The sequence below is a fragment of the Anguilla anguilla genome, chromosome 2 (assembly GCF_013347855.1).
Source record: "Anguilla anguilla isolate fAngAng1 chromosome 2, fAngAng1.pri, whole genome shotgun sequence".
NCBI lineage: Eukaryota > Metazoa > Chordata > Actinopteri > Anguilliformes > Anguillidae > Anguilla > Anguilla anguilla.
The window spans coordinates 198,827-223,431 of NC_049202.1; the positions used below are offsets into that span (position 1 = coordinate 198,827).

General features: G+C 43.1%; 1 protein-coding gene across 3 annotated transcripts; it reads right to left on the reverse strand.

Annotated features, from left to right (window-relative positions):
- Positions 1 to 6,509: 6,509 nt before the first annotated feature.
- LOC118220624 (equilibrative nucleoside transporter 1-like) lies at positions 6,510 to 24,567 on the reverse strand. 3 transcript variants are annotated; one of them, XM_035404613.1, is made up of 13 exons: positions 24,519 to 24,567; positions 14,616 to 14,689; positions 13,195 to 13,276; positions 12,724 to 12,905; positions 11,902 to 12,041; positions 11,516 to 11,650; positions 10,689 to 10,786; positions 10,421 to 10,499; positions 9,642 to 9,724; positions 9,328 to 9,436; positions 8,973 to 9,058; positions 8,617 to 8,816; positions 6,510 to 7,960 (listed from the first exon to the last, which is right to left on the reverse strand). In XM_035404613.1, exons 2-13 carry the CDS (start codon positions 14,642 to 14,644, stop codon positions 7,849 to 7,851), a joined length of 1,335 nt encoding a protein of 444 aa, XP_035260504.1. In that variant the 5' UTR covers positions 14,645 to 14,689; positions 24,519 to 24,567; the 3' UTR covers positions 6,510 to 7,848. The 3 variants fall into 3 exon arrangements, with proteins under 3 accessions (XP_035260504.1, XP_035260505.1, XP_035260503.1); XM_035404614.1 differs by lacking the exon at positions 24,519 to 24,567 and adding an exon at positions 24,470 to 24,491; XM_035404612.1 differs by lacking the exon at positions 24,519 to 24,567 and adding an exon at positions 21,844 to 22,092.
- Positions 24,568 to 24,605: the final 38 nt, after the last annotated feature.

The following is a 24,605-nucleotide window of genomic DNA, read 5'->3' on the forward strand; positions in this document are numbered from 1 at the left end:
CAGCTGTACTGCACTGCAGGAGAGACCATCTGTGCTGCACTGCAGGAGAGAGACCAGCTGTACTGCACTGCAGGAGAGAGACCAGCTGTACTGTACTGCAGGAGAGAGACCAGCTGTACTGTACTGCAGGGCCAGTGAGCATCACAGGCTGGGTAATTTCCCCTCAGACCCTCAGTTTGTGTCTCTGTGGATCTGAAAGCCCCCCCAGCAGGACGTCCTCTCCAGAGTCACAGCCCCCCACACCACACCGGCTCTGTTCTTCATGCGGATTGCCTGAGTTAATGGATATTTGGGTTTTTATGTATTATTTAATTTCATGAATGCTTATTATGTATGACATTCCCCAGAGGGATGCTGAAGACTCGCTGAAGGCTGTTTCACCATGTTTTATTTTTTCAGAAAATCAGTCTGCCATGTTTACATCTTTACTGTGTTTGAAAGACAGTGTTTCATGTGTGTGAGCTGGCTTTGGAACATGGCCTGTTCCTGGGGGGTCAGTCTGGAATGGTGCAGACGCTTCTGACTGGACGGGATATGGGGGCAGAGCCACAGCCCAGCAGAGAGGGGAGGGGACCGGCTGTGGAACTCTGGATACCATGGTAACTTGGACATGGATACGGAGGGCCCTGTGTCCAGCTGTGCTGGCAGGCTAACGAGGAGCCCTGCTTCCAGTCCTGCTCCCGCCCCACTACCACACCAGCCAGCCAGCCAGGGAGTGTGGGAGAAGGGACTCACACACATACACACACACACAAACATGCACACACGCTTACCTACACACACACACACACCTACACACAGCTCACACACACACATGCACACACGCTTACCTACACACACACACCTACACACAGCTCACACACACACACACACACACATGCACACACGCTTACCTACACACACACACCTACACACAGCTCACACACACATGCACACACGCTTACCTACACACACACACCTACACACAGCTCACACACACACACACACATGCACACACGCTTACCTACACACACACACCTACACACGGCTCACACACACACACCTACACACAGCTCACACACACACATGCACACACACACACACAGCTCACACACACGCACACTTACACACACACACGCACACATGCTTACACACACCCACACTTACACATAGACACACACACACACACCTACACATCTTCACTGGCTGGTGATTTGTGTGCTTCTCTCTGAAAGGTCCTGATGTAGAGACTCTTTAAAAAATAAGAATGACATTGTCTTGTGTTTTAATATTTGTAACCATGAGGACAAAAAAACAAACAAAACAATCATTTTTTGTTGTTGCTTGTCTTTTTTACTTTCACCTCTATTACCTTAAATGGTGTGTACAGTATAAACCACTGGAGTGGATTAACCGCATTCTCACGCTCGTCTTAGGTTGAGAAAGATAGTTTGCATTTCAATTTTTGGCTTTATTGTGTGACACTTTATTTTGAGAATTATAGAAAGCTTCAGCAATAGTTAAACTCCCAGAGATCTGTCTCAGGGGTACTGTAGTTTAATGGGGCACATTATGCCGGAAATGACTTTTTCATTTAAAGTTACAGAATGTGCTTTATGTGTGTTTGTGTCCACGTGTGATTTGATAGCAAAATGAAGAGGCAGAATCTTTTTAAAAAATGCCAATTACTGTCTGCTGCTTTTCTTTTTTTTTTTTTTTGAAAGATCCTGGTTTCCATGTGCAGAAGTTACAATGGAATTTTTCTCCTGATATTCCTGTGAAAATGTTTGTGCACACCTAGAATCTGCAGTATTCTGAATGTATAGTCTGACTTTAGAAGCGAAGTGGATACCGTAGGATTTTGAACTGCATCGCCAATGTCATTCCGATCAGCTTTCAGCATCTCCGCGCTACCAGTAGAAGCTCGTTTCAGAAAATGGCGTCCACTAAAGCTTAATTAGGTGTCCCAACAGGAAAGTATATAGTTTTTGTCCTACAGCATCCCTAGACTGTGCTTAGTATAGTTTTAAACTGAATTAAAAACTTGTGTGAAAAATCCCTTCAGCAGGTGCCTGTTCTCTATAAGAATAAAAAAAATATTTGTTAAAAAAAAGAAGAAAAAATCGAGACAAACTGAGAAACCGAGGCATCGAAGTGTTTGATGCTTCTGTTTTCCAAATGATTCTGCAGAGTACTCCGTGTTTAGTTTGCGTTAGGTCCTACATGCCCCGCGGTTGGTCTAACTCATTACAGTGTTAATGTCGGCAATGTAACGTCCTGTCGCTGCTCACCGGAATGACGGTTATTTCAAACCTACGATAAATAATAAAATTGGCTGTTGAAATAACCAGCACCTGTGATTTGCTACGCGCCTGTTGTTTCCATTGTACGCCTGGTGATGTTTGGCTACGTTCTTGGTGAAATGCAGCACACTGTCGACATTCGAATTGAAATGCAAGTGCCATTTGAACTTTGCTGACTGAGAGGAAATCCGTACTGGGATCGAGATTGATTCTCTTTGTATAGTCGGGTAATCGGTTCCGCCGCTTGCTACGATAGAAAAATTATCCGAGTAGTGCAATCCTGTGGAAGGCATGCAGTTAACTGTCCGCTAGAGTGCGCTGTTTGCTTTTTAGTCTTAGTCGTTTTCAAAGGAGATCGATTTCGTGAAGTTGTAAGGATGATGGTGTCGATTTGAGGTCCAAAATACAATGTTGTAATGAAAGACAGATTGCATTACAATCACGTAGCAGACGTCTTATCCTGCGCGACATACAGAAGTGCTCACATGATAACTGTTTGTCCTGCATGATTCCAAGAACATTTTGAACATACTCAGGTTTAATTTCATTTACAGACCTGTGTATCATTAGTTTAGAATCCCAACAAGGTTAATAGCCAGAAATGCAGTGCAAAGTCTTGAAAACTAAGCAAGAAAAACATTGAAAGGTTAAATATGAATTCTTAAATCTGTAAATGAGCACTTGGATATTGAAATTGTACCTCTAGATCAGAAATGCTTGGACACACACACACATACATGAGTGTGTCCAAAATAATTTCCATTCAAGGTTTTTGGAGAGTATATCACTAGAGGGAAAGTATGATTGAATTAAAGTAAAAAGAAACCACCTACTCCAGACATGTTGAGTGAAGTTTATTTCTGCAGGGAACAGCAATTACAACCTTATTGTCTGCAGAAACAATTAGTTTATGGTGGATTTGTAAACTGTCGTCAATTAAATAACCTGATAATTGTTCTGTCAGATACAGGAGTTTGCATGGGATTGGCTTGAACAGTCAAGACCAGCGTAGGTACAAATATGAAATATTTTTGTATATAGCCTTCAAAAACTGCACTATCATAAGAGTTATGGTGGTGCAGTTTTATCAAGTACATATGTACAGTTTTATGTAGGTGATGGACAGGGAAAGATAAATTAACATGTACAGTCACTCCAGTTTTTTAATGGAATATTCATTGGCCGTTTTCCTCTGTCATTGCAGGTATGTTGTGTTTAATATGACCTTTCAGTTTTGTTTGGTTGTATTTTTTATGATTCATTTTACCTGTCTCTGTATGAGTGAAGTATTTGACCTTTTTCAGTTCCTTGAAAAATAAAATCAATATTCATCCTCAATGATGTGTTCATTTCTGAATTTAAACATTTTTAATTCCCCCCTCCTCCTCCAGTGTTGTCTCCTGCCTCCCCAGGCAGATCTGGGCCAGACCTGGGTCACACCTGGGCCAGACCTGAGTCACACCTGGGCCAGACAACATAGGGTACAGTCAATATACAAGCTGCTTTGAAGCTACTTTAGACCACAACCCTCCAATGCCCTATACCTGACATTTAAATGCTGGCAGATCATCAATAATTCTCTAAATATCTAAAATATCCTTCATCCTTCAAAACTGCCTGTGCCCATTGAAAACACAAACTGAAATACATAAACCCCACAAAAGCAAACTACCCCTTTAAATGGTATTCCCAAAGTATCACCAGCCAATGGTCCTAAGAAAGAACTGGCATATGGCACTGATACACTCCACCTTTCAAGATGGCCACCAGCAGGAAGTGACATAAGAGAAACAAGATGGCTGCCTAAAGAGGTGCTCTGAAATGGTGGAGCGCTGAATGGCTGTGTTAAATCTGTAGAAAACAGAATCAATCCTAGAGAGAAGACCCGTTTGGGAAAACAGAATCAATCTTCGAGAGAAGACCCGTTTGGGAAAACTGAATCAATCCTGGGGAGAAGACCCGTTTGGGAAAACAGAATCAATCTTGGAGAGAAGACCCGTTTGGGAAAACTGAATCAATCCTGGGGAGAAGACCCGTTTGGGAAAACAGAACAGCCTAGCCAGAGTCTCAGCAAAAGTAAGTACATTTGTTTGTGCTTCATAAACTCTTATGAGGAAATTTAGATTGTGAGCAAGGTATATCTCCATTCAATGCCCAGCGAAGATTCAGATTTGGTGAGCAATCAAGTAACTTACGTTTTATTTTGTCTTCATGCAATGATTGCTTGTTTTCTGCTCTTTGAAGATGCTTGTTATTTATTTGAGGACTTATTTTGAGTTATTTTTTGGATTTATTAAGTTTCAGCCAGGAGCCTGATTTTGTTTTACTGCCCTAAGGCTTTGACTTTCCTGTGGAACTCTTTAGGCTATTGTAGACAGTTGGAAAGCTGAAAGCCATTGGAAAGTGCAGATTTGAATGTTTAAGTGTTTTTCATTTACATTAATTGGTGTTGCATTGTGTCTTATACTTACAAACATGGTTCCTTAGAACATTTAAACTTAGTCATGCAACAATTTGGTAAGTTTGTTAGATGCACAATGTTTTTCACTTTGTTCTTTTTAATATTTTATATATCACAATTCCCATCCATGTCTGACCTCCATTTTTGTCAGAGGGCCTCACCTCTCCTTACGGAAGCCCGCTGGGCCCAAACTGACCCATGTGCCAGATCTGCTGTATCGCTGTAGCCCTTTGCTTTTCAAGGCCTGAAGTGTGCTGTTAATAATGCCTGTTTCAAACTCAGAAGAAGCAGAAACTGTAGCTCATATGGTCTGACATTATGAAGACCAGGGACCTGTATATCACACTGCTTGTAAGTACTGTGGACTGTGTGAGTATTGGCTCGCTGATGGCTGTATTGGTAGTGTGTGTGGGTTGGCTTGCTGATGGCTGTAATAGTAGTGTGTGTGTGTGTGTGTGTTGGTTCGCTGATGGCTGTATTGGTAGTGTGTGTGTTGGCTTGCTGATGGCTGTATTGGTTGTGTGTGTGTGTGTGTGTGTGTGTGTGTGTGTGGTTCGCTGATGGCTGTATTGGTAGTGTGTGTGTTGGCTTGCTGATGGCTGTATTGGTAGTGTGTGTGTGTGTGTGTGTGTGTGTGTGTTGGTTCACTGATGGCTGTATTGGTAGTGTGTGTGTTGGCTTGCTGATGGCTGTATTGGTATTGTGTGTGTGTGTGTGTGTGTGTGTTGGTTCGCTGATGGCTGTATTGGTATTGTGTGTGTTGGCTTGCTGATGGCTGTATTTGGTTCTGTGATCAGGCTGTGTCTCAACTCTTCAGCAGTCTCTATCCCATCTCTTTACTTCTGAGGTTTGTGTGCTCTACCTGTGGTAACCAGTAGAGGGCAGTGTCTCTGCATCTCCTCTGTTGCTGTGCAGGTAGCTCGGCCTAGAGGCAGACATCAGGGTCCTGTGAAGTGTTTTTTATGGGATGGTGTATCTGTAATGTAGGATTTTCACTCCCAGAAGCCGTATGGGATTCATCTGTATGCGTATGTTTAAAAATAATCAAAATTCCCACCCATAAAACAAGTGTTTATAAAGAATTGCTTGAATAAATTATTGCTCTGGCAAACTCAGTATGTATAACAAACGTGGTCATGTGATCTCATTCTCTGAGCCTCATGGTGAGACTTCCACGAGTTTCTTAGAAACATTAAGAGATATTATACTTTCAGGATCTAAATATAAATATAAGCGGAATTAGTCTGAAGAGCTACTAAACTGTGCCTCAGATCTGGTGATTTTAACGGAACCTCTATTACTAATGCAAATAATACAGATTATACAAATATCAAATCTAACCACAAGCATTTACTACAGGGACAGGGCATAAGGAGTATTCCTTGATAAAAACCAGTCTTGATTATTTATGGGAATCGAGTGTTGAGCGCCCTTTTGTTATTTTTTGTCCTGTTGTTCCTGAAGTTTCCCCTGAATGTGGATTAGATTTGCATAGAATGAACTTTGAATGTGACTAATGAGTCTAGAATGAGAATGTTCTTAGAATGAGAACAGTGATGTCTATGCATCATCCAATCATCACTGGACACTTAACACCAGCTATGACTGGTATGTAATTTCTCTTTTGAGAAATACTGTCCACTTTGATCACTATTTAATTCTCTCTGCCGTTCCTCATGCAGTCCACACCACAAACGCTTCTGGATCCCATCAGTGTGAGAGATGAATGCAAGCGGATTTGATTGGCTCATAAAAACACACAAAGACAGCAGTATAAACATGTTTTAATTTTAAAAGATAACATCTTGTAGTTCTGGCAGTTACAATACCACCGGAGAGTTCCCAGGTCAGACTGAGACGTGGCACACATAAAGGATGACTTATTCAAACCTGAGCTTTTATGATATTTAATAATCATACAGCAGCCAGCCTGGCCAAAGAACTGTAAATATTTACACATGACGCTACTTGTTAATGAACTGTATTTACACAAGTATATTTATACATGCATGTTAAAGTATTGCAAATACTTACCCATGCATGTATTTACACAAATGTTAAGAACTTTTAATAATATTTGTTCCAACGGCTCAAACAACTAAATTCATCTCATATAGTAAACAGGATTAAATGCAGTGAAATTACTGCTATGCTGCTGATTGAAATGTGCTGGTGAACACGCTGTAATGCTGAATGGTTCAGAGAGGAAGCGGGCTGATTAAATGTGACTAACACCACCGGTGTGATTGGCAGGACACAGAACTGATGCTTCACAGGGACACAACTGAGTTTCCTTTAAAAATCCTCCAACCTGAGGCTGCATGTGCTTTTTAAAACATAAGAATATGGACACACATCAGTACCGATGCCTGGGGCCTAAAGTGTGTCTGGTAAAGGGGTTAAAATGTACAAAAACACTGTACATATACATGTACAATGCAACAGCTAAAACACTAATTACACTGAGTACCTGGCAGCTACATATCGATGTGTTATCACAACATGTTTTCATGTTTGATTTCATAACAGCTAATGTTAGATCAACTCCATCAGGTTTTACAGCTAAAATATATTAATTTGCTGGACTCAATATCCTCGCATTACTGTTTCCAGTGTACACGTGCTTCATACCCTCTAAACATGAGCAGTCATTTCCAGCTCTCTGAAATTCATTTTTTATTTTTTTTTTTGATGATGCTATAAATGGTATATCAGAACCCACTGCAGCTATTTTACACTCCTATGGGCCCAGGGCCTGATGCTGATTTTGCATGAAACCCCACCCACCAGGTCACTGAGACAGAGACAGGGGTCAGGGGTCACACAGTGTTCAGAGTTCGCTCCATAAATGCTAGGCACGCATAAAAAAATAATACAATTTCAAAATCAAACACAAAACCACTTTCAAACTGCATAGTATAAAACATTCCATTCAAAAGAAAACCTTTCTTTTTGCAGGACGTGAACTGCGATTTCAACATTTAAATGTTCTGAAATGAGGTCATTTGTTCAAATGTACAGGTCTTGTTTGACCCCTCCCCCTATAGTTGGAGGGGCGGGTTTTCTGCCTTTGTGTTGAATGGGGTGGTGTTATTTGGGGAGGGGCTAAACTAGGCTTCTGATGAGGAAGGACAGCCCCGCCCCCTGGGCCAGGCCCAGCGACAGGAAGAAGGCCATGATGGCGCCAGCAGTTTCTGCTTCATGAGGAAGAACTTTCCTGCAGAGACACGACAGAGAGACATTAACACAACAGAGAGAGAGAGAGAGCATGGAAGAGAGACATTAAACTCTACAGACATACAGAGAGAGAGAGATAGCTAGCGGGCTAGCTAGCTCAAGATGAGTATATTCAAACGGAATTAACACGGGCTAACGTGTGCCAAAAATTAGTTTTGACCTTTATTTGTAGCTTATTTCATCCTGCTGTTTCTGTTCCAGGTGTCATAATAAAATTATGAAGGAAATGCATTTAATTGTGCTATTGAAAGGTGCCATATGGCAAAAAGTAATTTCAGAACGCACGTGACCTGGCGTTAAAGACAGATTCTGAAATGTCCTGCGTTCCCAAGACGCAGCATTCCATGGGCTAGCACGACCGCTGCTATCACTTATCACTGCCGCAAAACTGACCAGCAATGAAAATGAGTCTCTATCAAACCTCAGTCCAGGTCCTGATGACGGCTGCTTCCATTAAACTAAGGGCTAGAAAATGAGGCCAATGTCACGATACAGTGATAAAATGAATGACACCAGTCAAGAAAGAAGTCTGATTCAAATCCCGAAGGATGTCAGTTAATAATGCGGGATAAAAGAAATGCGTCCGGAGACCAGAGGGGGGCGGCGTTTCCTGACGGACTGGTTGTGGGGTCTTACTTGGGGCCATAGCACATGCAGAGGCTGGCCAGGTAGCCGTTGGAGAAGGCGAAGATGATCATGAAGACGATGAACCAGGCGTCGTGCTGGAAGACGACGGGAAGGTGGCCGCGTGGCTGCACGTTGCATAACATGAAGAGCGGGATGAAGACCAGGCGCACAGCCAGCAGCAGCGGCAGGAGCATGCTGTCCATGCTGGGCTGGAACACACACACACACAGCAATGTTACACACACACACACACACACACAGCAATGTTACACATGCATACATACACAGAAACTTTAGTCACACAGGGTTTGTTCAGTGTGTGTGTGCTGAGGGAGGCGTGGCTCCTGAGGGAGGCGTGTTCTTACCCACAGACACACAGCCGTTAGGCTCCGCCCCGCCCAGTCCAGCAGGTTAAAGAGCAGGAAGCAGGACACAGGAATGAAGTACTTTTCTGCAGGAAACACAGACTGTGAGCGTGCAAGTGTGTGTGTGTGCCCTGTGTGCGCGCACACACACACACACTGTCTCTCTCTCTCTCTCACACACACACACTGTCTCTCTGTCTCTCACACACACACACACACATACACACACACACACTGACTCTCTCTCTCACACACACACACACACACTGTCTCTGTCTCTCACACACACACACGTTCTCTCTCTCTCACACACACACACACATACACACACACACAGGCTCTTTCTCACACATACCCCAGGAGCTGCCAGGGCTAGCGGATGATTTGGTATCCACGGTGACAGCTGGGAACATGCCGATGGTGATGGTGAAGGCAAAGGAAACACACAATGCCATCAGCCAGATCTACAGAGAGAGCGAGAGACATTAACTCTACAGACAGAGAGAGAGGCCGAGAGACATTAACACTGTACAGAGAGAATGAGGGTGAGAGACATTAACACTACAGACAGGGAGGCCGAGAGACATTAACACTGTACAGAGAGAGAGAGAGAGAGAGAGGGGGCAGGGGCATTGACTCTACACAGAGAGAAAAGGGGTGCCTCTGTACCTTTTTGAAGACGGTGAGAAAAGACAGAGCGAAGCTGCTCTCCAGCACGGGCTCGGCCACCGGCTTGCTCTCTGAAGTGCTCTCTGGAACAAAACCCACACCTCACTGTTTTACTGGCCTTTCAATGTTCCTCTTTCTGCTCTGGAACAAAACCCACACCTCACTGTTTTACTGGCCTTTCAATGTTCCTCTTTCTTGCTCTGGAACAAAACCCACACCTCACTGTTTTACTGGCCTTTCAATGTTCCTCTTTCTGCTCTGGAACAAAACCCACACCTCACAGTTCTACTGGCCTTTCAATGTTCCTCTTTCTTGCTCTGGAACAAAACCCACACCTCACAGTTCTACTGGCCTTTCAATGTTCCTCTTTCTTGCTCTGGAACAAAACCCACACCTCACTGTTCTACTGGCCTTTCAATGTTCCTCTTTCTTGCTATGATCCGCATGTATGAACGCAAATTCGGTTTATTGTTTTTTTTAATCTTTCAACTGCTGACGTTTCTATATTTTCAAATGGTAAAAAACAAGCTATCCCCCATGAAGTGTCCATTCTGGTATTTTTAAGAGTTTCTCCTCCTATCACCTTCATCTGGGCAGAACCTCCTTCTGCTGTACTTAGGTAATGTTGCTAAAGTGCTAGGTCAACATCATCTACAATTACCTACAAAATGCTTTAGTAAATACACACTCCCAGCCCTTGTGATGTGTTCAGAAAAAGTGAATATCTGAAGAGTGTTTGACCCCGGTCCAGAAGCCATGTTGCCGAAAGGCCAGCCTACCTTTCGCCAGCAGGGTGAGCTTGTTCTCCTCATCGCTGGGTGGCTGGGGCGCACTGCTCTGGAAATACCTGTAAAACTCCTGTAAGGGTACAGATCCCCACAAGCGCGAAGTTAGAAATGCACAAATCACCACACAATCCAGTAAAATATATTATTATCATCATTATTATTCACTTTACTGTTCAGTCCGGTACCCTCTGCACTGACACAGTGACCTGCAGGCCCAAACTCAGGCTGACTGTGCAGTGAACCTCAGCTGTGCTCTCACCATTCTGGGCAGCAGGACGTAGGCCAGGATGGCCAGGAGGATCACCACGCAGGCAGTAATGAAGTAGCCAAAGGCACTGTCCTGCAGCTCCGAGCCACCTGGGGAAGGAAGAGAAGAATGCTTCCTCACTGAAGAACACTTCTTCACTGAAGAATACTCTCTCTGAAGAACACTCTCTCACTGAAGAACGCTTTCTCACTAAAGAACACTTCCTCACTGAAGAACGCTTCCTCACTGAAGAAAGCTTCCTCACTGAAGAACACTTCTTCACTGAAGAATACTCTCTCTGAAGAACACTCTCACTGAAGAACACTCTCACTGAAGAACACTTCCTCACTGAAGAACACTTCCTCACTGAAGAACGCTTCTTCACTGAAGAACGCTTTCTCACTAAAGAACGCTTTCTCACTGAAGAACGCTTTCTCACTAAAGAACGCTTTCTCACTGAAGAACGCTTTCTCACTAAAGAACGCTTTCTCACTAAAGAACACTTCCTCACTGGAGAAAGCTTCTTCACTGAAGAATGCTTTCTCACTAAAGAACACTTCCTCACTAAAGAACGCTTCCTCACTACAGTTCCACAGACTCCAGGCTCACCCATTAAGTCAAAGTTCATCTCAATATCCAACCAGAACATCAGCAGTACAAATTCAATGGTATATACCTCTTATCTGCAAAATGTGCTGCACACATTATGGTTGTGTTATACTGGTTATGAGCTGTCATGGCTGATTGTGACGGGTGTTATGTCATGCTCAGGGCCCCATTACGCAGGCCTTACGGTGTATAATCTCAGTAAAGCAGGGCGAAAGCAGAGGCACACTCACTGGCCAGGGTGCAGATCATGGCGAAGGCAGCGAAGGTCCCAGCCAGACCCTGGCCGCTCATGATGGGCGTGGTGTAGGAGGTGGGCAGGAGTCCCGCCATGCCGAACAGGCTGCCCTGCAGTATCGCCCCAAACGCTGAGGAGGGCAGCGGGCACACTTTCAAACTCGAGCACAGTCCCACAGCCATGCAAATGCCACATTAACACAAATAACACAACTACTGCTGGGGCAAATACACTACTACTGCAGGCCAAATACACAACTACTGCTGGGGCAAAAACAAAAGTGCTTTAACTGTTCATGTGTGCTCATACTGGGAGCTTATTAGTGGAGAGAAAAAAGGGAAGGTGCTGATTGGTGGAGAGAGCGGGGATGGGGAAGCTCACAGTTGATAAAGATGATCTTGATCATGGTGATGATGAAGAAGACCATCGGAGACATGTCTACCTTCACAATGATGGCAGTAAGGAGGAAGAGCCCCAGGATCCAGCCTAGGCTGCCCATCACCCGCAAACTCTGCGGAATCCTGCAGCAATAACACTCATAATGTGTTATAAATGCAGCAATAACACCCATAGTGTGTCATAAATGCATCAACTGTGCAATGTGTTATAAAGGCAGTATCCCTGGGAAAAAGCAATATGCTCGTGATCTGGTGTGGGGGGTTTGGGCATGTGATCTAGGGTTGGTGTGGGGAGTTCGAGCCTGTGATCTGGGGTTGGTGTGGGGAGTTTGGGCCTGTGATCTGGGGTTGGTGTGGGGAGTTCAAGCCTGTGATCTGGGGTGGGTGTGGGGAGTTTGGGCCTGTGATCTGGGGTTGGTGTGGGGAGTTCTGGCCTGTGATCTGGGGTTGGTGTGGGGAGTTTGGGCCTGTGATCTGGGGTTGGTGTGGGGAGTTTGAGCCTGTGATCTGGGGTTGGTGTGGGGAGTTTGGGCCTGTGATCTGGGGTTAGTGTGGGGAGTCTGAGCCGTTGATTTTTGGGTAGTGAGGGGAGTTTAGGCCTGTGATCTGGGGTGGGTGTGGGGAGTTTGGCCCTGTGACCTGGGGTGGGTGTGGGGAGTTTGGGCCTGTGATCTGGGGTGGGTGTGGGGAGTTTGGGCCTGTGATCTGGGGTGGGTGTGGGGAGTTTGAGCCAGTGATCTGGGGTGGCTGTGGGGAGTCTGAGCCTGTGATTTTGGGGTGGTGAGGAGAGTTTGGGCAAGCTCACCTCTGGTGCACGACTGAGTTCAGGCAGGTGAACACCAGCAGGGGCACCATGGCACACAGGGTCATCACGTTGTTGAACTTAGCCTCCAGAACGCTGCGTGAGCTAACAGCCTCTGCTGTGTCATTCCCCGTCAGGTTAGCCCGAATTTCCATTGGGGAGTCTTTCAAACGGCTGGTGAAGTACTACACACAAGAGAGAGTGTCCAAGGCTGTGGAATATTCCATCAAACTAGGGTTCACTTCTACCCACAGATATATTCCACCTATATTCAACCAATTTATATTGATTTCATTTACACAGCACTAGTGCAGTTTTACGAACAGTATTCAGTTTGGAGCCGAATCTTACATCCATGGTGTAAAACCTGTTTCCAAAAACTCTAGTATCAGAGAGAAAGAAAGGACCAGACCAGAGGAAAGAGTGGGATAGAGGGAGGCGAGAGGGAGGAAGAAAGGGGAGAGGGTCCTATACCATTGTGGCCGTCATGAAGAAGTTCCAGGGCAGAAGGGTTCCCAGGCCCAGTATGAAGAATATCAGCCACACGGCATTGTACCTGCCAACACAATTCAACAGTGATGATAAAAGACTACATGTCCCAGCTGCCTACATGCTTGTTCCTGTGCCACCCCCAAGGGGAAACAACTCCCCTCTATTAGTGAAGCCTTTTACCCCAGTGGCTACTGCGTGAACTGCAACGCCTGGTTGCAAAAAGAACTTGAAACCCCGCCCGCCCAATGTTAAGTCAATTGGGAAAGCCTGAAAAGAGGTCAATTTTCTCTGAGGAAATATAAAGTCAATACATTTTTTACACAAGAAATGATGGTTTAACTAGTTAATCCCATCCCTTGTAACGTCTCCCCTGGGTCTGATTTTTTAAAATAATTCCGCCAAAATTCCCAAATCTGGGTTAATTTCAGTGCGTGCAATATGGCTTGTCCTACTACCGTATGACCATATAAGGATTTCCCATCCTCGCAGCCAGGCAGAGTGCTTCAGCGGCAGGTGTGATGCTGAGTCGTTGTATTCCGATTAGCTAGCTACATACGATCCGATACGATACAGTCCGAGGTACAAAAATGTTGCGTGCTGCGTTCAACTGTACTAACTGCTATTCCAAGGATTCTTCTCTCTACTTGTTTCGGTTAATACATTTGAGACCTTTTCAGATAAACAAGGTTCTATGTCAATTTCTATGACCATTTTGGGGTTTCAATTGATTCTCAAAGTCTCGTCTTTTATAATTTGTATACGTTGTTGGTGAAATCAGATTTGTAAGCAGTTTTGAAGCTTCTTTAAGAAGACAAGCTAGTGCGATTTACTTAGCTAGGGGGAGCAAGCTTACTATCTTGTTATCGATCTATCTGTCTATCTAGCTAACTTGCTAGCTAGTTATCTCGTGATGTATCTGTCTAGCTATCTAGATCTCTTATCTATCTGTCTATATAACTAGCTAGCTAGTGATCTATTTTATCTATTTTTCTATGTAAATATATTAACACTAAAAGTATCTTGCACAATTAACTTTGTTGAAATGTTATGACAGTACGGTTCTGTGGTTGCAAGGTCACGCTTGTTGTCCAGACGTGGGCGTGTCTAATTACCATGTAAGGTAGTCGGGGTGGATTTTCCTGTAGTCGTGGACTCCACTCTTTCGCTCCACTGCGCTTGCGTTGGTTGCAACGGGCAATTGCTGCGCCCTAGTTTGGGCTTCATGCGCCAGTGAGCACTAACCATAGCAAATCAGTGGGTGACGGCATGAAGCACTTCGTCCATATTTTTATACGGTCTATGGCCACCCCACAGTGTCGGGAAAAGATAAACACTACACTTCCCAGTAGACCACACAACTCTCTCTCTGTCAAGCCCAGAGGAAAGAGAACTCTGGTACTCACTTGTCTCGTGGTACGTTTGTAGCTGTCATTTTCTCTGTCTGATTGTATTACGATTTACAATGTCACCGTCCAACCTGCAAAACAACCAAATGCATATTTTTAGTAGTTACATTTAAACTGAGGCCTTTAGCAACAGTTCTCACCAAGAGAGTTGTACACAGCTTTAATTTCTACAGGCAATCCACATTTATGGACTGATATTTACTGAACACTTCAGTGTAAGGGCAGTGCCCCAACAAAGTCAAGCCTGCAACCACTGAATTACACTCAGTACTGACAGCACAGAGCTGCACTGACATGTTAAACAGCACATGTCCCCATTTACAGACAGATCTGCACAGCACTGTCCCCATTTACAGACAGATCTACACAGCACTGTCCCCATTTACAGACAGATCTACACAGCAGTGACACCATGCAAGGAGTCATGAACTGCTTTCTTCCTTCAGTGTGTGGCACTACAGTGTAAGCCATTACAACACTGTAATTCCACTGAGAAGCATTAATCAGACAGAAGATTAATATTTTTAAAAGTACTGCAGATTTAACCACAGAGGGATACACCCCCCCCCCCCCCCCCCCCCCCCCCACTGTTTTAGGCCTCAGGGGTTACTGTCTATGAGAAATCTTACGTGATAAATCAGTCATATAGCCTGTCATCTGCTCGTAAAGACCCCAGTTTTGGCACGGCACAGCATTATTATTATTATTACTACCATATTTAATTAAGTAACACACATTTGTCTACGTAATAATGTTTCTAAGGAAAGGAAACTTAAATAACATGAGTATAAAATGTAAAATGTATCATCAATTTATCAAAGTATGTCGTACATAATTAGTAATGTCATCCACGGATCATTTAGCTAAATTAATTCTGGTACCATAACAGTTGCTGCTCAAACGCAAACGAAGACTTACTAAAGATGAGTTACCATACCTTTTATGAGTCCCTAGCTAGCTCAAGCTAACTAGCCATTACTTACTGCAGCTATGGTTGTCACTAGCAGCCAGACGAGACGGACGAAGTCCTTACAATTTCACTTATTTTAACTGTTTCGTCTAGAGTATATTCTGACCGCTTTCATCAGAAGGTAGTTACATGTCCGGTACGGTATTTACTCCTTAATTTAAATTTGCAAAATTTATACTCCCAAAAGATGCTTCTCCAGTACCTAGCAGCAGCACTTGATCGATTTGAAATTGGCGCTCAAGCTTAGCTGTAGTTGGTCTCGCGCTGGCTACTCTGCATCTCGCGCATAGCGCTAACGGTCCGGTTCCGCTCCGCAGAAATATTGGCTATCGATAGCTACAGCCGAATACACATACCATAGTGTGAAATAAACGCATACGAGTATCAAGCGCACACAACTCACGCCATCCGGCGAAATAGCAAGTACCAATGAAGTAAATAAATAACTAAATAAGTGCAGGAACTTGGGTGACCAAATGAGGGAGTAAAATCCGGACAATCCGTGTAGGGTTGGAGATTGTAATCGCGGACCGGGGGCTAATACAGAACTGGACCTAAGTAGGAAAAGTGCAGAAGTCCCCATGGGCTACCGCGTCGGTCTACCAGTACGCCCACTTAAAGCATTGGCAAGTACCAAAAAAAATGTTTTTTTACTTGATAAAAAAACATATCGATGTCTTACTAAAAAATATTTAACAGCATTTCACAAATTATGCAAAAATTGACTTTCCCCAGCTGAAATAAAACTTAACATTTAAAAATTTAGCATCTGCTTCATTCCAGAGCTGTGTTGTTAGGCCTACTGTTTGCCCACAGACTGCAGACATGGCCAAAAACTTGTAGACTTCGGCAAACATAAACTGGCTGCTGTTCTGCTCTGAATGTGGCTCCTAGGTACTGACATTCCGCAGAATTCCACAGTATCTTCTTAATCTCACCCTCATGCAAAAATACAGGCCTGCATGGCTAGAGATTCAGAACTCAGTACCCATTAACAGAGCAAGCCCACAGACATGTGATTATTGTATGCAGCATTTTTCTCTGTTTGGAAGCAGGTCTATTTGTTCATTGAGTCAATTAATTCAAATGAACAGTTGATTGGTCCCCAGGCATGATTGCTTTTTATGAAACATGAAATCTGTTCTGCACTTCATATTCACTGCACAGAATCTGCTGCTTTTTTCTACAGCTTCAGACTTGGGAAAGGTCATGAATAAGTTGTTAGGAATAGGTCGTCAGTTAACAGGCACACCTGGTGTCAAAATGGACTTTGGCCCAAATGAAAAGCACATGATGTTCAAGTTACATCCACACTAATTAAGCAAAACACTCAATAATATATCCAACTACTGTGTTTTACTGGTGTCTTATCAATTTCCTTAAATCCCAGCTTTGGGTCTGTGTGAACAGCCAATGGGGAAAAGAATTTAGGACTGTATTTAATCTAAATATGCAGAGGGACAACTAACAAAAAAAAATATTTTTTTAAAGAAGTGGCTTCAAGAAAAGAAAATAGACCTAAAATGTCACAGAATCAAGACAAGAGAGGAACATCACACAGTTAAATTTGTGGACAGGATTCTGATCTGAAACTGCTGGAATAAGCATTTCACTCTAATCTGGGTTTCGCTCGTAAAAAAATTGTGAAAATCTTATCAGTGCCTAATTGTGGAGAAGAATGCGAACTTATCTTTATCTAAACTGTTGAACTTACGTGAAAAAAGTGTGAATTCATTATCTAAATGGTTTTTTAATCTAATCAAAGTGCACTTTTTACAATCAGCAGGTAGGACCATCTCATTCCTACGAGATTACATTACTAATCAGCCCATTCTGCTCTGGTTTGTCAGTCTTTTCATTCCTTTTGTCTTGCTGAGAAACACTTATAAAGGGGGTAGCATTATTAAAATATTGGGAAGTCTATGTGTGCGATACAACAATTTCCATTGTCATAAAGTGGTTGTAAACTATTAGTCTGTGTTCAATTAACATTTGTCCTTAACTTAAACTTAAAAGTAAATGCACACATTAATTGTTGTTCACGGACTTTGTTTGGTATGTTAGTTTTAATGATCTCTGAGCTCACCAAACTGTGTTGGTGATGGGAAAAAAATCTTACATTTAATTGCTAGTCAAAATTAAGGACAAGTAATTGAATCCTAGCCGTAGTTTTCTTTACCTTATTTATGTTTAGCCTAGTGCTTTTGCTGTTCTGGTCCAGGGATCCGTACTGTAAGCAGGCACATTACCCAGCTGCAGAAGCACAAGGCTCCAGGGCCAGAGCGAGGCAGACAGGCCAGCTCAGATACAGGACCGCTGCACACAACGCTACAGTTAGCTGTACAAAGTGTAATATTCTGTTTGGAGATATTGAGGTTTGTGATTGGTAATAGGTTATTCAGTACAGGCCCTGGTCCTGTGAAAGTCAACAGCAGAAGACTGCAAATGCATTTATGGGCCGTATGAGGACAGGAAGTCCACTGAATCCAAAGCAGCCGTTTGTGTTATTGTTTGCACAGACTTAAACACACCAAAAGTACAGCTGTTTCTTACAGCTATACCAGTCTGTTCCAGGGGTATTCAAGCCTCACAAATCCCTGCTGGAGAAACAGCTGTTAGCTGCGTTCACCTGGTTGGACCTTGTTTTGGTTGGATATTTGCATGTGCATCTGTTTTACCATTTTACGGAAACAGTCATATTTTATTGAGTTACCCCATTTTCTGCTGCACAAAATTAAGTTAACTGTACTTAAAAGTAAATCAGAGCAATGATGTTTAATATTTTGTTGCATAGCCCTTAAATGCAATGACTGCATTTAGTCTAGGACCCACTGACGTTTGCTGCGTATCTTTTTTAGAAATGCTTTATCAGGCCTTCATTGCAGCTGCTTTCAGTTGATATTTGTTTTGGGAGGTTTCTGTGTTCAGTCTCCTTTAGCAAGTGGAATGCTCAGTTGGATTTAAATCAGGTGACCGACTTGGCCAGTCTAAAACTTTCCATGATTTCCTATTTATAGCCGCGTTTCCACCGCAGGAACTTCACCTCGGAACTAGGAACCCTTTCAGGAATTCAGTGCGTTTCTACCGCAGGAACTAGGGTCTAAATTTAGTTCCGGGGGCTTTATTTTACCCCCAAAAAAGTTCCTGCTCGGGGGGTAGTACTTTCCGAAAGTACAGGAACCTTTTGGGTGGAGCTTGCAGCGCTGAACATTTCTGATTGGTCGAGTACTCGAAGCATTTTTTTGTGTTTATTTTCAATCGCCATGTTTAAAAATATGCAGCCGCAAACCAATTTATTTTCATCATAACTTCAAATCAAACTTGTATGTTATGCGGCGCAGTAGCCTAGTTTTGGTTATAGCCTGCCAATGTCTTGGAATTATAACGTGTGCTCTTCTGTTCTTTTCTTGCTTTAGTATTCGTTTTATAAAATGCTAAGCATTCGTGCTGGGACAGCATATTAAGTACCAAAACATTCAAATGGATTAATTCGGTTGCTGAATATTTTCTTCCGGATTTTCTTTGTTAGCCCGTTGTAATTGACTCAAAACGTTTGATACAGTTATGTGAGGTATGCGGTAGTTCTGCGTAATTCACATTGGTGATACAGTAAAAGCAAACTGGAAATCACCTTCCACACTTTTTGTCAGGGTAAAATAAGAGGTTAATTCTAGTAATCGTCCCTTTAGCTTTTTCAGACTGCCGTAATTTTACTCTGCCATTCTTCAATTCCACAAAAAGACCAGGAAGACTATGGACTAATTTATGGTGCATGGTTCGCATCTGAAGGGCACACTTCGCTGCTCGGCTCGCAGTAACTTCGAAGGAAAGCAAACGGTGGCTGTACCACTACTAATTTAAATTTTCATGCAAGTCCGAGTTTTCGTTCTATTCTTGTCATTTTGCGATTAGCCTTTATGGAATTGACGATAAGAATATAATATGCAGTCCATTTACCAAGAAAGTAATCAAACAGCAAATTGTTTACAACGTGTGCATGTTTTCTGCTGTTGTTGCCAGTTATACATATAAATGTGAATGCATTCTGTCGTTTTGGATGTCAAGACAAGAAAGCGAATGTTCGCATAAAAACATAATGAATGTGTTTGAGAGGATATATAAAACAGTTACAATCTGACTATTGGCCTGTTATATCCTATTTGTTGCATAACAACGGTCCAAGTTCAACTACCAACGACAGTTTTGCTTGACACCGGTAAAATATGCCCAAACGGCTGCAGAAGAATATTTCAATTCCAGGTGATTAAATCGATAAATAAAAAAAAATACAAAAGTAACCATATATAATCATTGTTGGTAACCCGTTGTATACAAGTGGAATAAACCCCTCCGGGCTGTCCCGGTTATTAGAAAATAATGTAGGCTACTTCGGTGGTAGTATGGGGTTACAGAAGAAATCATAGGACAGATGGACCGACGACAACGTCGCTTTTTCATACGTCAGTGGGCTAATTTGCCTAATCTTCGCGGGACTTTAGACCGCGGTGGAAACGCAGACAACCATGGGCTGAAGGAACCTTTTAGTTCCTTGAAAAGTAGTTCCTGGGACTAAAAGTACTTTTGGTGGAAACGCGGCTTATGAATGCTTTGGTTGCATAAGCAGTGCGTTTGGGGTCATTGTCTTGTAGCCGGATGAATCGCCCGCCAATGAGGTTGGAGGAATTTCTTTGTACATAGTAATAGGTTCCCAGTTTTATTTAGTGTAAATATATATATATATATATATATATATGTGTGTGTGTGTATATATATATATTATATGTAGTGTATTGTGTTTGCCTGTTTCTGAGTTCCTGTGTTTGTAGTTTGCATGCCTCTATGTCTAGCACCTCTGTAGTGTGTCTCCGTATAACACCTCTAGTGTCTGCGGCAAGGATGTCACATTCCTATGCTAAATGGCTGCGAGGGTTCCCAGGAAGGGACAAGACCGTTTTTAGTCTCCGGCCTGCCACTTAACTCAACCTTTTGATATGTATGACTGCAAACTGTATATCCAGACACCATACAGCATGATCGGCAGAGATTCTCTCAGCGCAGCGCCCGAATTTGTTGGGTCTGTCTCTCCCTTGCGCATTGAATTAAACATGAAATCCTCTGAGGAAACTTTGTCAGCGTGTTCTTCATCGTCCTGCATTTGACTTCACGAATAAGGGCAAAATATTCTAAAAATAGCCAGACAAAATCTGTACACTTCACTTCCAAATTCATTCTACTACTGCCATCCTCCAATACATCACCAATAAAGAAGAGTCATCCTGTTCCAGAAGCAGCCATGACACTACCTCCTCCATATTTTACAGATGAGGGGGTTGCTTTGGATGAAGGGCTGTTTCTTCCTCTTTCCACACAGCTTTCCATCGCTTTGGTAAACGTTTATTTTGGGTTCATCTGTCCATAACAGTTTGTGCCATAACTCTTCTGGGTTATCTATATTTTTTTTTTTGCAAATTCTAATCTTGCATCTTGCAGTGCAGCCTCAATAATTCCTCAAGGAAGTGGAGTTTTAAAATGATTTCCTGACTATTTTTGCAAACTTTAAAATTAGTATTTCTTCAGCACTCCACTGATAATAACAGAAAAACGCCAATGAAAATGAACAGCCTTTACTGAGTATTCCAATATTTACTATGCATAAACTGCATTTAAGTACGTTTCTAATAATATTTTGGCATTCATCATTTTTTTCTTATCTGTATTTGCTCATGGCTGTTTCCTTATGCTAATCACATGAACAGGATTGTGCATAAAATTTACAGACAGTTAGCATTAATCTCATACACCTGGGATATGCACAAAAAAAAGGTCTGCACACGTGTCATGAGTCTCATAATGTTTTTTCATAGGAACATTTTTAAGAACATAAGGAAGAATAATTTAAGTTCTGTGAATGAGGTCCATTGGAACACAGGTCTCATGCAAGCTAATGACAGCTCTCTTTTTCCTTTGAGTTTATACGCTCATTTCTGGCTGTTGCAGAAGACCTACACATTACTATGCAGGAGGTTTAACTGCTAACACTCCCCGTGTTTGATCCCAAACTCCTAATATTGCCTTTAACTGTAAGTTCATCAAAAAATACAGACAAGTTCTTGCTATCAAGACCATTTCAACACACTTTTGATTTTGTGAATTGATAGCATGTAAGAAAAAAAATTCAGTCTGGAATTTTGTACCTACAGTCCATTAACATCTTAATTTTACATAAATAATTGTCAACGCCTGAAAGAGACTCACTCAGGTTCACATGGATTGAGCGCCCAAGTCCTTAAGTCGTAGGGTCTGTCCTCTCAGTCTGCTGATCCGGTCTTACTGGAGCAGTGTGGAGCTGAGCTGAGCTCATCCTGCCCAGAAGGCCAGTGTGTGGCTGGTGGGCAGGCCCACTTCCACCTCCCTCCATAACCTGTGGCCTACCTGTGTGCGTGTGAGGACTGTGTGTGCCTGGGGTTCCCGGGTGAGCTGACCCTCCTGTGATCACATGGCTCCTGTGTTTGGAGAAGCCACTGCTGCCTGCACAGCACTTTCGAGTCGCTCACATGGTGTTGACTCTTGTGAAAAACATCAAGGCTTTGCACAGCCTTGTCAAATCAGCAGTAAGTTTCTGGCTGAATTACAGGGTGATGACTAAGAAGACCCTCTCTGTGATGCTAGCACAGTGTACGCGAAGCTGGAAAAAAACATTTTTAGAATCATTTGTGTGCTTGGCAGTTATTTTCCCTCTGTAAGAATGAGTTAATAGCAGATGGAACTGTGCTGTTAATAAGAATCAGTTTGAGCTGTTTTTACTCACTCTGGGTTTTTTTGGGTAAAGAAGTTAAAGCAGAAGTGGGCATGCTCTGTTGCAATCCCTGGCTGACACGTGCGATGTCACAGTGTGCTTGTAGTAATCTGCATTTTTCAGAGGCACTCTGGAGTGAAATCAGCCTGTTCTTCAGCTGTGTGGTTATTTTGGTCAGTTTCTCCCACATACTGCAGAACTCCCTGTGTGTTCACTAGTGCCACCTGCAGGTGGGGGACTGCTCCACATGCATGAATTTGAAATCTGTATTTTGCATGTATGTGTTCCGTACCGTATATAATACTGCCTGATTTTCTTTCTGTGTCTCTTAGGTGGGTTATATCTCTGTCCCTCCCTCTCTCTCTCTCTCTCCCCCCCTCTCTGTCCCTCCCTTTCTCTCTACCTCTCTCTCTCTCTCTCTCTCCCTCTCTCTCTGATATGCTCGTATGCAGTTTTCATTGGCTGTGTCATTGCCTGTAAATGAGGCAGTGATTTTGCTCACTGCGCTGGATTGCCGTGTGTGGCTGAGGGAATGATTAACAGGCTGATAAAGATATTGACGGTAATCAGTGCATTTCTGTGCTGCAGGCCGTGTGGCACACATTGGCTCTGCGCTCCATCTCAAGCACGGCGGACATTTTCCTGTCTGCTTATCTGTTGTGTCCCACTCTCTGTTCCACAGCTACGGTATCAGTAATATAGGAAGTGATATTCAGATTGTTCTATACGTTCATAATTGATCTCTGATCACAGCCCAGATCATTCTGAAATACTAGCAACACCTTCCGTGCAGTTTCACATCACCGCTGCTCTTAAAGAGACTGCACTCTGATATTGAGTATTTATCATATGTACAGTGATCTTCAACCTGGTCCTGGAGAGCCACATTCTGCTGGTTTTTGTTCACACCTTAGGATCAGCATCCAGTTCAGTCCCAAGAAACCAGGTGACCTGAATTAAATGTGCACTCAACTGCTTTAACTGTGGCTTTCCACGACCACGAGGGCCAGTGCTGTAGTAGTATGTCAACACAGTAGTATGTTAGCTGTAAGTATCAGCTGTAAGTATCAGCTGTGAGTACCAGCTGTAAATATCAGCTGTGAGTACCAGCTGTGAGTACCAGCTGTAAGTACCAGCTGTGAGTACCGGCTGTAAGTATCAGCTGTGAGTACCAGCTGTAAATATCAGCTGTGAGTACCAGCTGTGAGTACCAGCTGTAAGCATCAGCTGTGAGTACCAGCTGTGAGTACCAGCTGTGAGTACCAGCTGTAAGCATCAGCTGTAAGCATCAGCTGTAAGTAGCAGCTGTAAGTAGCAGCTGTGAGTACCAGCTGTAAGTATCAGCTCTGAATACAAGCTGTAAGTATCAGCTGTAAGTACCAGCTGTAAGCATCAGCTGTGAGTACCAGCTGTGAGTAGCAGCTGTGAGTGCTCATGTTGCAATCTTTGTTTTATTCGTAGTCAGGTTTTCCTCACGTCACACATACTGTTTGACAGACATGACCAAAGCCATGCACTGTCTCAGTTGTGCCTGAACACCTGCAGAGTGTCAAATGTTCTCTACCAGTGTAGATTAGAACCAAGCATTTTACTGTGTACCATTTGTTGAAAAGAAGATTTATTAGTGATAAAACCATCAGCTGTGATAAGGGCTCAAATTTTAGTGACCACACTGAAATATTGTCACTGTGATCGCAACAAAATTACATACAGATGTGCTGTCACTGATCTCATCAAAATTACACTCTGACGTGCTGTCACTGTGATCGCAACAAAATTACATACAGATGTGCTGTCACTGATCTCATCAAAATTACATACGGATATGCTGTCACTGATCTCATCAAAATTACACACAGGTGTGCTCTCACTGATCTCATCAAAATTACACACAGGTGTGCTGTCACTGATCCCATCAAAATTACACACAGATGTGCTGTCACTGATCACATCAAAATTACATACAGATGTGCTGCCACTAATCACAACAAAATTACACTCTGGCGTGCTGTCACTGTAATCAGAACAAAACTACAGACTACATACATGCTGTCACTAATCAGAACAAAACTACAGACTACATACATGCTGTCAGCTTTTTCCGTAGCAGTTTGCGAACGGGAGTGGAGTTTACCTTGCGCTGTGTTGCGGAGTGTGCTGGACATGCAGAGAGAGGTTTCGACAGCAGCAGTTCAAAGAGCACAAGGGCCTTATCTGCCCT